The 15,777-nt window shown below is 35.9% G+C and overlaps 3 protein-coding genes across 4 annotated transcripts; all 3 read left to right on the top strand.

Moving 5' to 3' along the window:
- The first annotated feature begins 1,841 nt into the window (after positions 1–1,841).
- Positions 1,842–3,971, top strand: LOC113780828 (ankyrin repeat-containing protein BDA1-like). Its single transcript, XM_027326608.1, has 2 exons — positions 1,842–2,468; positions 2,824–3,971. Exons 1-2 carry the CDS (start codon positions 1,842–1,844, stop codon positions 3,703–3,705), a joined length of 1,509 nt encoding a protein of 502 aa, XP_027182409.1. The 3' UTR covers positions 3,706–3,971.
- Positions 3,972–5,650: 1,679 nt separating this feature from the next.
- On the top strand, positions 5,651–7,850 carry LOC113781563 (ankyrin repeat-containing protein BDA1-like). Of its 2 annotated transcripts, XM_027327518.1 has the most exons (3): positions 5,651–6,259; positions 6,821–7,342; positions 7,436–7,850. In XM_027327518.1, exons 1-3 carry the CDS (start codon positions 5,654–5,656, stop codon positions 7,679–7,681), a joined length of 1,374 nt encoding a protein of 457 aa, XP_027183319.1. In that variant the 5' UTR covers positions 5,651–5,653; the 3' UTR covers positions 7,682–7,850. The 2 variants fall into 2 exon arrangements, with proteins under 2 accessions (XP_027183319.1, XP_027183318.1); XM_027327517.1 differs by having other exon boundaries at positions 6,821–7,850.
- Positions 7,851–9,085: 1,235 nt separating this feature from the next.
- On the top strand, positions 9,086–13,335 carry LOC113780827 (light-harvesting complex-like protein 3 isotype 2, chloroplastic). The gene is made up of 4 exons (XM_027326607.1): positions 9,086–9,133; positions 10,467–11,001; positions 12,642–12,779; positions 12,892–13,335. Exons 1-4 carry the CDS (start codon positions 9,086–9,088, stop codon positions 13,140–13,142), a joined length of 972 nt encoding a protein of 323 aa, XP_027182408.1. The 3' UTR covers positions 13,143–13,335.
- The last annotated feature ends 2,442 nt before the right edge of the window (positions 13,336–15,777 follow it).

Genomic DNA, 15,777 nt, shown 5'->3' with positions numbered 1-15,777 from the left:
TTCGATTTTTGCGGTTCATAATATTCACAAAATTTCATGTTAACAAGTGTCAGAACAACCTAATCTAGTTACACCATAAAAGTGTCATAATATTTCATTCTACTTATATTGCAAATGTGTCATAATATCTTATTGTACTTACACAATAGAAGCGTCAAGATAGATCCAATATATGACAGTTAAGAGTATCACTTTAGATTCATATAACCTTAACTCTTCTCTAGCATTTCTTGTCATTTGAAAGTGTCATTAAAACGATAAATAATGACGTTTACAAATGCCAACAGAACTATAAATTATGACTCGTGTAACTGTCATAAAACTTATAGTGACGCTGAAATGGACGACGTTTCTAGCAGAGCGTCATTATAGATCAAACGTCATTACATTAAGCTATAATGACGCTTTTAAATGTCATAAAAGGACATTTTTGTAGTAGTGATTGGTTTGGTATAAGTTTTTTAAGCAAAATAGTACATTTGTGCCATAAATTAGTAAGTTTTGGTCATTAATCAAATTTACTATGTTATAAGTAAGAATTACTATTTATGTATAAAAACTTACTATTACTTGAACTAAACTTACTCTCTCAAAAGTATGTTTGGGATATAAAATAGTAATTTATCTCTTTAAAAAGTAAGTTTCATATTTATTCCAATTTACTTTTTGAGACACAAAAGTTACTAATTATTACGGTTAACTTCCTATTTTAGATGAGAAACTTACATTCTTATTTTTAGGCATTATCCTACTTAGGTGGATTGGTCCAACAGGTAATCAAATGATCACTAAAAATATAATAACATGTTATATTAGGTAAAAACTGTTTAGTTACCATAACGATAGTTACTCGCGAACAGGTTTATATTCAACTCAATTATTAAATGAGTCTAATATTATGTTTGCATTCCATTCGTTTATTAAACAATCGGTTTTTTTTTTTAATTCGAACTAGTCGAATATGACCATGTTCTGAATAGTTGTATTTCTGAAAGCTCTAATTGAAGCCATGTACATTTCTAACGTTGCGAGCTTGCCTTAAATTCTCTTCCCCAACCCATGTACTTGCTCAAATTTGAGGGTTGTAAGTAATGATAATATTTTCAAACAAATACGACAAAAGTCCTCAATAAGAAACTCATGAAATTGTGTTAAAAATAAAAATGTATTCAAATGGCATGAAGATACATAAAGTTTCTCTTAATCTGCTTCAACTATTCGATCCTGCTGTTCCAAGATTCGTATATATTATTTAACTGTGTTCCACTCAAAGTCAATTACTGACTTTTGTCTGTACAAAGTATATGTTCCGAACAAGCCGTGAAGGTAACTAAACCACTCCATCTGGTAAATTGCTCATTAGTAAACCAGTTTTAGAGAAAATTATGCCTCATGTAGTTTATCTTGAACAATATAATTAGCATTGCGAGCAACGTTTTGACATATCAGAATTGCTCAGAGCTGCTAAAAAAGAAATGGCAATTTGCATGGCATGACAGGAGCAGTAACAATGAAAACCAAAACTGTGATAACAGATGACTCTTATGTACAGCGTACAAAACATGCGTGCGCCACAAGTGATTACTTTATTCTATCAATCCGTACCGTCATCTTTATCTATATCACACGCATGTGTAATGTTCTATTATGAACAGGTACTATAAATATACAACTTCTAATCAATGTATAGCGTGTCTCCAAAGAGATATCACCAGTTTTATACGCATACTTTGCTGTTCCTTAATTTGAAACTATCGTACAGCCTAGTCATAATTCCATTTCTGGCCATTCTTTTTCTAGACAAGATATAGAAGCCCATATTTAGAAAGAGTGGAACATTCATGGAGGAAGCTCTTAACGCTGCTCGTAGAGAAGCTCTCAACGCTGCTAGTAGAGAGGGCAATGTTGATGCCTTGTATGATCTGATTCAGCAGGCTCCTGAAATCTTGAGCAGCATCAACGTGGTCGAATATGTTGACACTCCTTTGCACAAAGCTGCAAGAGCTGGGCAAACTGAGTTTGCCATTGAACTGATGACATTGATGCCGTCATTTGCCAAGAAGCTGAACCCTCAAGGGCTAAGCCCTCTTCATCTGGCAGTAATGTCAGAAGCACATGAACCTGAAGAGAGGGCGAGGAAAAATGAAACTGCGACGGCGCTGATAAAGCTAGACGCCGAGCTGGTCCGAGTAAAAGGGAGGGCAAGGATGACTCCTTTGCATTATGCCGTCATAGAAGATAATCTGGAACTTTTGGCTGAGTTCTTGTGTGCTTGTCCGAAATCCATCAATGATTTGACGATTAAGCACCAGTCTGCTGTTCATATTGCTGTACAAGAGCGAAAGTCCGGTGCACTTGATGTCCTCCTGGGATGGCTCTCGAGAAGGAACAAAGAAAGGGTGCTCCGTTTCAAGGACAATGATCGAAATACTGCATTGCATATTGCAGTAGAAACGGAACAGTTGGAGGTATATGTGTTTCTTGTTTATTTCCTATAGCATCCAAGTATGTACAATCGATCATGCAGCAACCACTAAAATTATGTGCCTACCAGAAAACATGTTCATGTATTGTAGTAGCCTCAGAACCCTTTAGTTGAGTGACATTTAGCAATATATGTATACTCAATTCCAACAGTACTGCAATCTAATTTTGAATAGGGTGGGTAGAGACTTCATTTCATTAGGTAAAAGTATTACTGGATGCAAAAGGCTTTGACTATGGGGGACAAAATACATAGCTATGATCATAGGCTGGTATTATCGGCTTCTGTTTATATAACGTTATTAGGCCTAATAGATGAAATTACTTGTCCTTGTACAGGTTGTGAAGAAGTTAAGTTCAAAAGTCAACAGAAATTCACTGAATTCAAAAAGATTGACGGCTTTGGACATCGCAGTGCAAAAGCGAAACGGGAACATAAGAAAGTTCTTGAAACATCGAGGAGGTAGATCTGCAGATTCGCTCCCCAAGAAGGAACCCCTCCACGAGTTTTTGAAATCAAAACAGGGTCCCTTTGAGAAACCAATCGGATACCTAATTCACGTGGACAAAGAAATGTCCCTGGACATGCGCAACGTTATCTTAGTTGTAGCCGTGTTAATTATCACAGCTACTTTCCAGGGAGCACTCCAGCCTCCAGGTGGGTTTTGGCAAGGGAATGGAGAACCGAGTCAAAAAGTCTCGACATTCAACCGATCTGGTAACAGTACCAAATTCCACGTATATAATTTTCGAAAACAACAGCATGTGAAACATGATGTGGTTGGAAAAGTTATCATGAGCCCCAGCGATTTCAGGGACTTTATGGGAGGAAATACTGTGGCTTTCGTTTCTGCAATTCTGGTGGTTTTCTGGGCACTCCCTGCTCGGCCTTATATATATAGTCTTCATATTTCTCTGCTTTTTCTGACCTACGCCTATCTCGCTGCGGTCGGTATCATATCAGACCAGAATTTGCTTACTACGTCCCTCCTCATTGTTATCGGGTTATTCATTTGTGGTGTCCTTGTGTTGAGATTTTACATGCACATTGCCAAGTCAATATTCAATGATGCATGGTGGCTGCCCAAGTTGTATGTACTAGCTACAAACACTTTCTACCAAATTCCTACAAACCCGGTGGCTAGAAGTCTTAATCGATTCGCTAATCGGCTTATGCTGCACCATAAAGTGAGCAGATTAGAAACTGAAGAAATTGACTGAGGATATTTGATCGAACCATCATGAGTTCAAGTTAGAAAATTTCCATTCCAGCCAGTGGATGTGTGGGTGGTTTGGTATGTACAACCCTTAATTTGCTTGATGAAATAAGAGGAGATCGAGTGTGATCACTCTTTTAGTTGATTTGTCATCATTAATGTAACAATGCTAAGAAGTGAAATAAGAAATAGGATTAATATATGGATTGTATTTGCAGACTTGATTTGTATCCTCTCTATCAATAACCGGGTGGGTTACTCTTTTTTTTTTTTTCTTGAAGAATGGCTTCCCAATCACCAATACGCACGGCGTTAACACTCTAAAACAAGATTGAGAATAAAAGAAATTAAGAATGACAGAAATAAAAAAGAAAATTATGAGTCGAGCAAAAGTACGTGAAATTATAACACTCTAAAACGAGTATAGTTTACTATTATTGTTACAATCAGCGTTAATTACACTGTGCCCCCTGTAGTATGAAACCTGTTTCATTTTGGCACCTTGAAAAATTTTATCATCACTTGCCCCCTATAACGAGTGGTCAAAAGGAAATGTTAGTGTAAGTCAAACAAAAAGACTAAAATGACCTCCAATCTTTAGTTGAATATTATGTTACCATTCTGGAGTCAAAGGAAAATATTTATGCTGTAACTATTATTACCTTTCTATTTGAGAAACTAGTAACATATGAGCTAGGTGGGAAAAAAAAAAGAACATAGATTTAATTTGTACCACAAAAGAAGAAATACAAATAAAAGAAAAACACTAATGCTTTCATCTAGCTCAATTTTAAGCCTTTGGTCATCACACCGTTGCATCTTTAGTTAAAGACGGTGGTAGTAAAAGTCTCATGTTCATTTGCACCCTTGAATTTTGAAGTAAAATTCATGAATCCGTAAACTCTTAGCTATTTAGCTTGGGGGCATTTTTTAATCTTACTTTTGAGTGTTATTTTTCCTTTTATATAACAAATTCATTTTTCCTTTTATTCTCTATTCTACTCAAAGTCAATTATTTGGAATTTTAGATCACAAAAAGGCAAATAATGTATTTTGATTTTGGTTTCACATATTATACTTGCTCATAGCTGCTACACAAATGGTTGTTTGCATGATAGGATCAAAACATGAGTCACGACGAATTAAGCTTTATTCCTCAAATCTTGCTCCAAAGTATTGTGATTCCCTTGCAAGCCTCTTTAGTAAAGAGATGCAGACGTACCGGACCGGTTAGAAAAAGGAATTCGCTGAAATGACAAGCTTATATCATACTCTGCCCCTGCATTCGATAACCTCTAGTTTGTTGTCTCAAGTTTTACACGTTCCCTTTTCTTTTTCTTTGTTTTTCACATATGTTATAATAATTTTTTTTATGATGTAATGTATATAATTTAAAAAAGAAGTTGAAAATGATCTATCATTTCCCACACAACAAGAAGGGAGAATTTAAAATATAGTAGTACTAGAATGACATAATTGAATCCTATGCAGCAAGCATAAGGGACTCACACAAGTTGAGTTGTGTCCAATCCAGATTTATTCGCGTGATTTTTATTATATTTGGTGTAAAATTATACATTTATTGTGTAAAATTATACAAATTCAAGTTTATGTTCATGTTGTCCAAGTTCAAAAAATTCTAAAAATTACATGAACGGATTTGATTAGGAAAAAACACAACTTGTGAGGGCATGATCCATGGACCATGAGTTATGGCTTTGACAAAGTAACTTTATTCGGCCAACCTTTTACAGCTTTATTATTGTCTTTATCCCCCCCACAAGCAAGTTTAATATTCTATAACGAGCTAGATACTAGCAATAGTTGTTGAACCACTATTTCTTTCTATACTTTGCTGCTTTTTCTAAACCATACTACTGATCTATCATACTTAAATTAGGCTAAGCAACATCTATAGAAGCCCCAAGTAGTTAGGAAGAGAGAAACAATTCATGGAGGAAGCTCTTAAGGCTGCCAGTGGAGAGGGAAACATTGATGCCTTGTATAAGCTCATTGAGAAGGATCCTGAGATTTTGGACAGCTTCAACAAAGTCCAATTTGTTCACACTCCTTTGCACGAAGCTGCAAAAGCAGGCCAAGTCGATTTTGCCATTGAACTAATGACATTGATGCCATCATTTGGTAGGAAGCTGAACCCTCAAGGGCTAAGCCCTCTTCATGGGGCAATTATAGATGAAGCAGATGAACCTGAAGAGAGGAGGAGGAGGAAAAATGAAACTGCACTAGCCTTAATAAAATTAGACGCTGAGCTCATCCGAGTAAAAGGGAGGGAAAGGATGACCGCTCTGCATCATGCAGTAAAAGAAAATAATTTGGAACTTTTGGCTGAATTCCTGTGTGTTTGCCCAAATGCAATTGATGATTTGACGAATAAGTTCCAATCTGCAGTCCATATTGCTGTAAAAGAGAGAAAGCTCGAGGCACTTGACGTCCTTCTGGGATGGCTGTTGAGAAGGAACAGGGAAGATGTGCTCGGTTTCAAGGATGAGCACAGAAATACTGCATTGCACATTGCAGTTGAAACTGAACAGGCTGAGGTATTCTTCTTGTTCCTTCCTTTATCGATTATCAAACTATTTAGCTCTTAGTATCTCTTTCTTGCCCATATATATAGGTTCACCACATCACAATGATATAAATCGAATAGCATTGAATGTCATTTCATTAGATAAAATTCTAGGATACGAAAGGATTTTAAAAATAGGTAATGGAATATATGGGTATATGGTAGGCTAGTTAAATGCAGACAACCTTACTATCTACATCAGGCATTTTTTTGTGCACACAGGTTAGGGACTCTCGGCAGGCAAGGCTGCGGTTTTGTTACGGTCATGCCATGTTGCATTTTTGTACATAATCTCATGTATAATTTTATTTGTGCACACCAATTCCTTTCATGAGTGCAATCGATCGTGTCTATAAGAGAAATATCAAATTTTAAGCAAAGTACAACTACAACAATTGCACCAGCCAACTGTATGTACCTGTCCCATCCCAGATGCTGTACACCCCTAGTCAATATTCAATGCTTTATAAATGAATCTGGCATAATTTGCTTTCTTGAAGAGAACTGAAATGGTACATCTTTCCTAGCGCAGGTTGTGAAGAAGTTAATTCACAAAGTCAAAACAAATTCGTTGAATTCAAAAAATTTAACAGCTTTGGACATCGCCGTGCAAAAGCAAAACCTTCAGATTAAAGAAATCTTGCAACGCGGTGGAGGCAGATCTGCAGCCCTCATCCCACCAATGGAAGTTCTTCCTCAGTTCTTGAGATCGAGAGAGGGTTTTGCTGAGAGACCACTCAGGCTACTAATTTACATGGAAAAGGAAATGTCCTTCGACATGCGCAATGTTATACTAGTTGTTGCAGTTTTAATTGTCACAGCTGCTTTCCAGGGAATACTCCAGCCTCCTGGTGGATTTTGGCAAGGGAATGCAGAAATCACCAATCAAACAGTCTCTAGAATCAATTCAGCTAATAACAGAGCCAATCTTGACGTATATGATCTCCGAAAACAATTCCAGGCGAAACAAGTGGCTGGAAAAGTAGTTATGAGCTACCACAATTTCAATGAGTTCATAGCTGGCAATACCGTGGCTTTCGTTTTTGCAACTATGGTAATTTTCTCGGTGCTCCCAGGTCGGCCTTATATATTAGGTCTTCACATTTCTCTAGTTTTTCTAACCTACAGCTATCTTAATGCAATTCAGATCATAGCAGAGCTGAGTAAGAGTACTAAGTTCTTGATCATTATTTCCTGGTTTGTCATTTCTGTTGCATTTGGAGTGAGGATTTTCCTGTTTATTGCAAAAGCTCTATTCTATGATGCTTGGTGGCTGCCCAGGCTGTCTCTGCTAGCTACAAACTCCCTTTACCAAATCCCCATCAAGGGGGTAGAAAGAATTATCCAGTTTGGTTACCGGCTTAAAATGCAACACAGAGTAAGCAGATTATAAACTGAATAGTTGATCAAATCATCCGGTCATTAGGAGCTCAAGTTAGAGAATCTTCCAATCCACCAGTGTCTCCATGGCAGCCAAAATGTGGCCAATGCATAACATGAATTAGCTTTGTGGAAATGAGAGGAGGAATGTATGATAACTCTGTAATGGATTTGCATTTTGTCCTAAATTTGGAATTACATTTTGGTGTAAACTAGTTTTGCTGAATTGATTTCATATATTTAAATCAATGTTTATCAGGAGGAAGACGTTGAATGTTTAACCGGATTAAGAGAAAGCAATTCCAACTCTTGAAAACGCGAGTTTGTTTATAGTAATTACGCCTTCATGCTTTCGGTGGTAAAGTCGTGAATTGCTAAAATTCTAAACTATCCAACAAATCATGCTTCCTTGTTTCCACTATTAAAGGCCCTGCTGGAACTCTTGTATAAAGAGATTTTCTTTTTAATTTATTTATTTAACCCCTTCCCACCCCAGAATTCTTGTATAAAGTTAATTCTCATGCCATCCTCTTTTTTTTTTTTGGGTAAAAAAAATTTAGGTAATTTTTGCTCTGATTCGAGTATGTGTCAAGGCATATTTCAAAACAAAATGTCCCTTACAAGTAGGGCTGCAAACGAATTGAGCCGCTCACCCAAACGAATCGAGCCGCTCGAGTCGAGCTCGAGCCCACTCGAGCTCAGAATATTAAGTTCATTAGCTCGCGAACCGGCTCGCGAGCTTGAGTATATATATATTTTTTTTATTTTTATTTTTATTTTTATTTAATAATAAAATTACGTATATTATATATATATTTTTTTATTTTTTATTTTCATAGTAAAATTACATATATATCCTTAATATTTTATTATTTATTAAAAAAAATATTATTTTATTTATTTTTTAAAAAATAAAATAATTATCTTTTATTTTTTTCGAGCTCGAGCTCGGCTCGATTTGATTCGAGTCGAGCTCGAGCTTGAAAATTGCCGGCTCGTCGAGCTCGAGCTTGGTAAAATTCAGTCGAGACTCGGCTCGATTAGCTCAAAACTCGACTCGGCTCGACTCGTTTGTAGCCCTACTTACTTACGAGTACTTAAAACTTATTATCAATGTAATCTTCATATTGACAATGAAAGGAAGTGATTCTTACCAACTAAACTACGCGTGTTGATTCTGACGTCATTTGTGCTCGTTTGTCTTCCTCCTTTAATTGTCTCTATACTTTATGATCGTCTTGTAACAAATTGTCTCTAATTTGTTGCCAACCCCTTGCTCCAAGTCGGGTCCATACAGGCAAGTAGCGTCCAGGATTGTTTGCTTCCTCCTTGCTGGCAGACAAAGAAATTCAAAATCCAATGAAGTCGCAAACTGGAGGACATAAATTATCATACAGTTCTTGGAAAGAAATCATAAATGGCACCTAAAGTTTATGTAGTACTGTTAAATGAACAGAGTTGTTGGGTAGCTTATAAACTTGTTTAGACTCTTTCATGTTCGATAATGGTTGGTTCAAAATTTTATATGGGTCGAGTTAAACAAATATTCTCTGACTCGATAAGTAATCGAACAAATATTAGCTCGTTCATAAATTTAAACGATCGTTTGCGAATATGGGTTTAATTATCATTTCACTAAATTTAGGGTTCGTACTGTATTCCTAATTCCTATTCCAGGCTTTCCAACCTATGTAAGTCTCAAACATGATATTCCTTAATAGTTAATGCTATAGACAAGCAGATTGAATCAATTTTGTGAGAGAAAGAATCTAGGTTTGAACTTCTAAAACTTGTTCGCGAACAGTTCGTTTATGTTAAATGAGTTGAATTCGAATTAGAATTTTAGTTAATGAACCGAACCTAACATAGATTTGGAGCTCCAATATTATTGAACAACCGTGAGTCTTATTCGAGTATTTTAATCAATAGAGTTCAAATATGAGATACTCGATTCCACTCGACTCATTTACAACTCTAAATTTATGCAAATTTTCATTATGATCGATGAAGTTTAACTTGGATAAAAAAAATAATAAAATTTTTCTTTTTACAGTTCCCGGAAAGAAATCATAAATGGCACCTGAAGTTTATGCAAAATTTCACTATCTTGATAAAGTTTAACTCGGATAAAAGCAAATAACTTTTTTTTTGTGCAAATTTAAAACTTCCCATTTGACACTCCCTTCTCCCATACCATTCAATTCATCTCTTTCCCCCACAAATAAATAACTTCTTTTATTGCATCATCAAGTTTCTTAGGATCCAAAAACTCCACATAGTGGTTTTCCTTTTGTGCTCTTATCTCAAACATTGGCCATATACTACTCATGTCTAAAATGTATAAAATCTAACTTCTCAGTTTTTTTACCAAGCCAAGAGCCGAGATGTCTTCAAGTCACCAAGTTTCATTTCATAGATAATTGTTTTTATCATGATAATGGTCAATAAAAAGGAAAACAAATGTCGATTTTTTGTGTTAAATCCAATCAGACTTACAAGTAAACCTTATATATTTTATCTGAAATACTACCAGAGTTTTTTTTTTATAATGTGATGTATGTAACATAAAAAGATGATTTAAAATTGCATTTATAATATAAACAAAAAATATATATATATATTTTTACAAATTTTGATAACCAAACAGACCCAGAGTACTACGAGCTATGAGTTCTTTTTTATATGAAAAACTAGTAGTAATAATAAACGTCAATAAGTATATAAAATGGGACTCTAAAGTCTATTATTCTATTGCTACCTAGAATAGGAAAGGAAATACTACTGCTACCAGCTGGTAGCAAAAGCCAAGATATAAAACTCCCAAAATTCTGCGGCTAAGGATATCCCATAGATCACAATGTTCTGAACTCACAACTATCTCCTTTTCCAATTTCCCTCTGGAAAACTTGCTTCCACCGTTCTGTTCATCGTTATTAACAATGTCCATCGCCTTATTCTCATCTCCGCCCGCAACCCACCTTCCATCTCCCTCCTCACCACATTCTACTGCCAAAACCCAATTGGCCCTGAGGCATTTTATCTCTTTGAGACCCAAAAAGCAGCCCCCTTTTTGGGTATTTGCTGAAAATGGAGCTGGTTCAACTTCTACTGCTGCAATTGTAGAGGAGGATAAGCCTGCTGCTGCTGAAGAGAAGGTTTCTGAGGATAAAAAGGAGGAGTCTTTGGGGTCCAATGGGTCGGTGGCAGTGGATGCAACCGCTGCTCCGGCGCCGGTGACTGCTTTTCAAGACCCCAGATGGATTGGTGGGACTTGGGACTTAACCCAATTTCAGAAAGATGGGAAAACTGATTGGGATGCTGTAATTGATGCTGGTGAATTTCTTACCTTAAATGTGTGTTTTTGCAGGCGGGGGTGCTTGGCTGATGATAATTATCAATTGATTTTTCGTATGAGTTTTATAAATGATTCTCTGTCTAACAAATGTTGAATTTGGGAGGTTGTTTCTTGTTGGATGTAGAAAATGTGTTAGTTTTATATAGTAGAAAATAGAACAAATGAATTTAAGAATTGTACTATTAGTTTTTGGATGTTTGCTTTAGTCTGAGTTTATATGATGCATTTTTAGCGGACAGGTCATACAGGCAATTACAGAATTGAATCCGTAGACAAAATATTTGTATTTGGTCTTTTGAATTTTCTGTGATCATCCGAGGAAATAGCTTCACTAATTCAGTTACTATTCTGGTTCATACGATAAATTAAGATGAAGTAATGTGATGTTGTTTTTCAAAGTTATATCCTGCCAAAGTGCGTGTAGAGAAGATGACAATTTTGTGAAGTATACTAACAAAAGTATCATTCTTTGCAATTTTATCCTGAAAATATTCTGGTGCATTTATGATAATTATGATGTATGTTTTATAACTTAATACAGTGGAAATCTCCATGTATATTACGTGGTATAGAAAGAGAACAGAGCAACAAGGGGGAATGAGGTAAAATGACCAAAGTTTTCGAGGGGGAATGAGGTAAAGGACCATTGTTTTCACTGCATCTTGCCTAGTTTTTGAAGATTTAAAGTGGTAAAACTTTGAAGCTCAAGATGTCAGGATTTCTTCCTCTTGCATTCTTTTTGTTTGCTATTGGATAATGAGAAAGACTACCTTTCAAAAAAAAATATTCATGGTTTGAGTGCAATCTCGCTTGGTGCTGGTATTATGATTGCCATTTTTCAATCCATTCTGTCTTGAGAAATTTTATATACTTATGGATGCCCTATGAGAAATAAGCTTGGATGAGGAAAAAGAAATTGATCTGTGAGAAGAAGATATGATCTCCTATGTGCAAATGCATTAACATGCTTTTAACAAATTTTAATTATTAGCAGGTAACCGTGGAAGTGACAAATATTTGAAAGATAGCTTGTATAATGCTTTAGTGGGCTATTCTAAAGTGCCGCACTTTTTTCTCATATCAAGTTACAAATGCACTTTCTTAAGAGCACAAGGAAAATCATCGAATCTGCCAACCAAATGAACCCTGGTACTGTGGGCAATGTTTTTTTTTTTTTTTTTTTTTTTTTTTTCCTTTGAGTCTACATTTGGCGAATTCTTTGCAGTGTTTGACTATTTGGATGTTTTACAAGATCATCATAAATAATTCTAACCAGCTTTTGTATACAGTACTGTCTTTGCAAGAAAAAGAAACAAAGTTTGGACGTGTTTTCCACTTTAAAGTCATGCTTTTGATTTACCTGGTTACAGGTTGCAAATCAAATGTTTTTATTTAACTTCTTTTTTCCTATACAAGTTAATCTACTTTTTCAACCGCAAGAGGTCCATGATATATGTGTGAGCTGTTGACATTTCACTTTATTTGGTGTATCCTCCAACCAACTTTTGCTCCATGTAGTCTCAAAGGGAAGGAAATATTTTCCTACTTTTATGGTAGCACCTGCTGGGGTTCTTTTGCTCCGTGTTCTTCTTCAAATTGTTTTACTAATCTTCTGCAGAGGCTAGGAGAAGAAAATGGCTACAAGATAACCCAGAATCATCAAACAATGATAACCCTATAGTTTTTGATACTTCCATTATTCCGTGGTGGGCATGGATTAAGCGGTACCATCTTCCTGAAGCTGAACTGCTTAATGGTGATTAGTCTCCATTGTACACCTATCTTCTGAGTTTTGATAATTACACAGAAATCAAAGCATACTAGTTGACTGTACTTATAACTGATGGTGCTGTACAAAATTCTTGCAGGTCGTGCGGCAATGATTGGTTTCTTTATGGCTTACGTGGTGGATAGTTTAACAGGGGTAGGACTTGTCGACCAAATGGGCAATTTCTTCTGCAAAACATTGTTATTTGTAGCTGTAGTTGGTGTTCTTGTGATCCGAAAGAATGAGGACATAGAAACAGTTAAAAAGCTACTGGAAGAATCAACATTCTATGACAAGCAATGGCAAGCAACTTGGCAAGATGAGACCTCAAGCAGTTCTATGAAAGACTAGTTGATGTTTCTGATAGCTTTCTCCTTTTGGCATCGCTTTTGTCCGGCATTTTGCGTCTTTATGTGCTGATGGAGAACCGAAGTTCTGTTCTCCCCATTTTGTTGTAGGTAATCTGTAATGTCTAAAAATTGCTATACTTTCCCAATATAAGAACCTTGATATTCTCATTGTGTAACATTTTTATTTTTAGCGAGTTAATCCTTCACTATATCTTGGCTTGAAATGCCTCAAAACCTGTCAGATTGTGACCTCTAATCTTAATCCTAATATGGAGAAGTAAAGAGTGCTTACTCAAATCTGGGATTTACTACCAAATTCAATCACAGCCATTGAATTCCAAAAAAAAAAAATCCACCCAACCCTTGAATGGCACATTAAAATTCCGCCGGCAATTGTAATGGTCGCTCATCCACCAAGCGGATGCCTAACTTTTCCTGTTTCCTCAATTTTTGACCATGCATTTATCATTTTAAGAGAGGAGTGCCATCAACATTTCCCTCTACAGTACACAAGAACTCATTTACTTTTCAACATTTGGTAAGATGTGATGGAGTTTCAGCCCCTTGCACAAAATGAGAATAGCATTTTACCTATATTTCCAAACAAAAACTAAAGTCTATACATCATATTCATAGGCAATACAAAAGTTTCCTATATGTTGAAAGGTGACTTGCCATCCAAATCATCAATGCAGGTGAAAAGGTAAAATAATGGTGGCATGTAATATTACAACCCTTTAGAAGGAACACTATGCACAGTCATGAGTAGAAATCTTTCTCTATCTCTATCCTTGATAATCTTGCATTGAAAGGAAAAGAATTGTGTGTGTTTAAAGGCTTGAAAGGATTTTAACACACAATATGTTAGACAAGATACTTCAAATTTTATTTTCGAGAATAGATTAGGCAGATGATCTAATTCAAAGTTCTTGGTAAGAGATGTGATGTTCAATCACATAATTTTGTCGGCACAGAGACCTCATAATACCAGCATTGCATATTGAAGTTCAGAGTTCATCCAAAAATAATCATGATCATGTGTAAAGAGGGTCCAACTGGGGTCAAGAGAAATCAAATTCTTGAACTTCTTTTTCTTCTTTTCCAAATATTTGGCAATAAATTCTAGTAAAATGGGATTAGTAGAAATAAGGTGTCAATTTTCATTCTAGTAACTTAAAATATATGCAGTAAAAAATTTACAGGTGAGGGGCAACAATATTGTTGCTGGAGGTGATTTGTCTGACAACAACAAAATGACGTGTGGAGTTTGCTAATGATGATTGGTAACAAAAGCACAAATATAATATGGTAGCAAATATTGAGCAGGTCAAATATTCGCATTTAAAAAATATTCATCCTCTTGTTTTAGGGTTGCTTTCGTTGATTCCACTTTCTTTATATGCTTCAACTTTCTATTAAAGTTTTCTGATTTCAAACGTTTTCTATTAAAGTTTGGCTCTCATGTTTGGAGGAACAGATAAAGAAACATCTGCATTCGGTTAGATATGAATCAATTAGGTTGGCATTATCACTAGGCCTGCAGGGTTTTTCCATATAATCCAATTCTTATTTCACATTCTTTGCACCATCTCTTCCTACAAAGCATAATTTCTTCATCAAACCATTCCTCCTCCTATCCCATCTCTCTATGGTAAGTTATATGATCCCTTCTTTTTATTTTTTCATCATGAATCTAATTCTCTGAGATGTTGCAATGAGAATCTTTTGATCATGTTTTGCACTACAATTTCTGTAGGCAACATTTGGCAGACAGAAAGGAGTTTGGGTGGCAGTATATGTAGAGAGGCCTAGATCAAGGAGAAGATTGTTATCAAATAGCCGTCAGCCTCAGCACCATCATCATCATCACCAACACCTTCACCTTCATCAGGATTGTAATACTAGAGGATACAATAGGAAAGCTCAGCTTCTCGAGTACACAAGGCAACTTAGAGAATCGGCTCGATCTCAGGCATCTTCTCCCTTGTTGCATCCGAAGCCTGTTGCCAATCATAACCACCACCGACAACCTATGACTCAGGTGACACGTGAAACTTTAATTTTATTCAATCATCATGCTGCTAAAGCATAGGAAACACCAATCTCCCAAAAAAGATATAAAAAGACAGCATTCTTGGAGTTGATAAAGCCAAAGACTGTTTCTAGAAGAGGAGAAAAGTATAGGGAAGGTTCTTTAAAAAGAAAGACAGGTGGATACTGAGATCTCATGATAATCTTTAATTATTTCCTGATGGCAAACGTATAATCTTCCAAGAAATGCATGAAAGAGAATGCAATTCTTATACTAATTTCCATGACAAACTACTTTCTTTCACTAGCATTTTCTTTTTCAAATTTCAATCACGTAATCTTTGAAATGGCAGGTTACCACTAAAAATCAACTAAGCTGCAACTATCTGTCACTTCCCCAGTGGTATTTTGTACCTTATCTCGTTAGAAGCTCTTTGAGTTTCATTTATGTACATATGTGTGGAGATATAAATGTCAACCATTGTGATTTCTTGACAGATGATTGCTGTTCAAAAGAAGAGAAGACATGCAGTAACTCCAACTTGCATGGGAAACTGGAAATTGCTGGTACCAGGCTTTTTTAGATCGTTGTTGATGCCGCACAA

This window comes from Coffea eugenioides, chromosome 8 (genome assembly GCF_003713205.1).
Source record: "Coffea eugenioides isolate CCC68of chromosome 8, Ceug_1.0, whole genome shotgun sequence".
In the NCBI taxonomy this organism is placed as follows: domain Eukaryota; kingdom Viridiplantae; phylum Streptophyta; class Magnoliopsida; order Gentianales; family Rubiaceae; genus Coffea; species Coffea eugenioides.
This window is presented reverse-complemented; position numbering and strand designations above follow the sequence as displayed.

Coding starts and splice junctions, on each gene's coding strand:
- LOC113780828 (XM_027326608.1), top strand. CDS start 1,842: ATGGAGGAAGCTCTTAACGCTGCTCGTAGAGAAGCTCTCAACGCTGCT. Junction 2,469..2,823: donor TAGAAACGGAACAGTTGGAG/GTATATGTGTTT, acceptor GTCCTTGTACAG/GTTGTGAAGAAGTTAAGTTC.
- LOC113781563 (XM_027327517.1), top strand. CDS start 5,654: ATGGAGGAAGCTCTTAAGGCTGCCAGTGGAGAGGGAAACATTGATGCC. Junction 6,260..6,820: donor TTGAAACTGAACAGGCTGAG/GTATTCTTCTTG, acceptor TTCCTAGCGCAG/GTTGTGAAGAAGTTAATTCA.
- LOC113780827 (XM_027326607.1), top strand. CDS start 9,086: ATGGCACCTAAAGTTTATGTAGTACTGTTAAATGAACAGAGTTGTTGG. Junction 9,134..10,466: donor TAAATGAACAGAGTTGTTGG/GTAGCTTATAAA, acceptor ACCAGCTGGTAG/CAAAAGCCAAGATATAAAAC. Junction 11,002..12,641: donor GGATGCTGTAATTGATGCTG/GTGAATTTCTTA, acceptor AATCTTCTGCAG/AGGCTAGGAGAAGAAAATGG.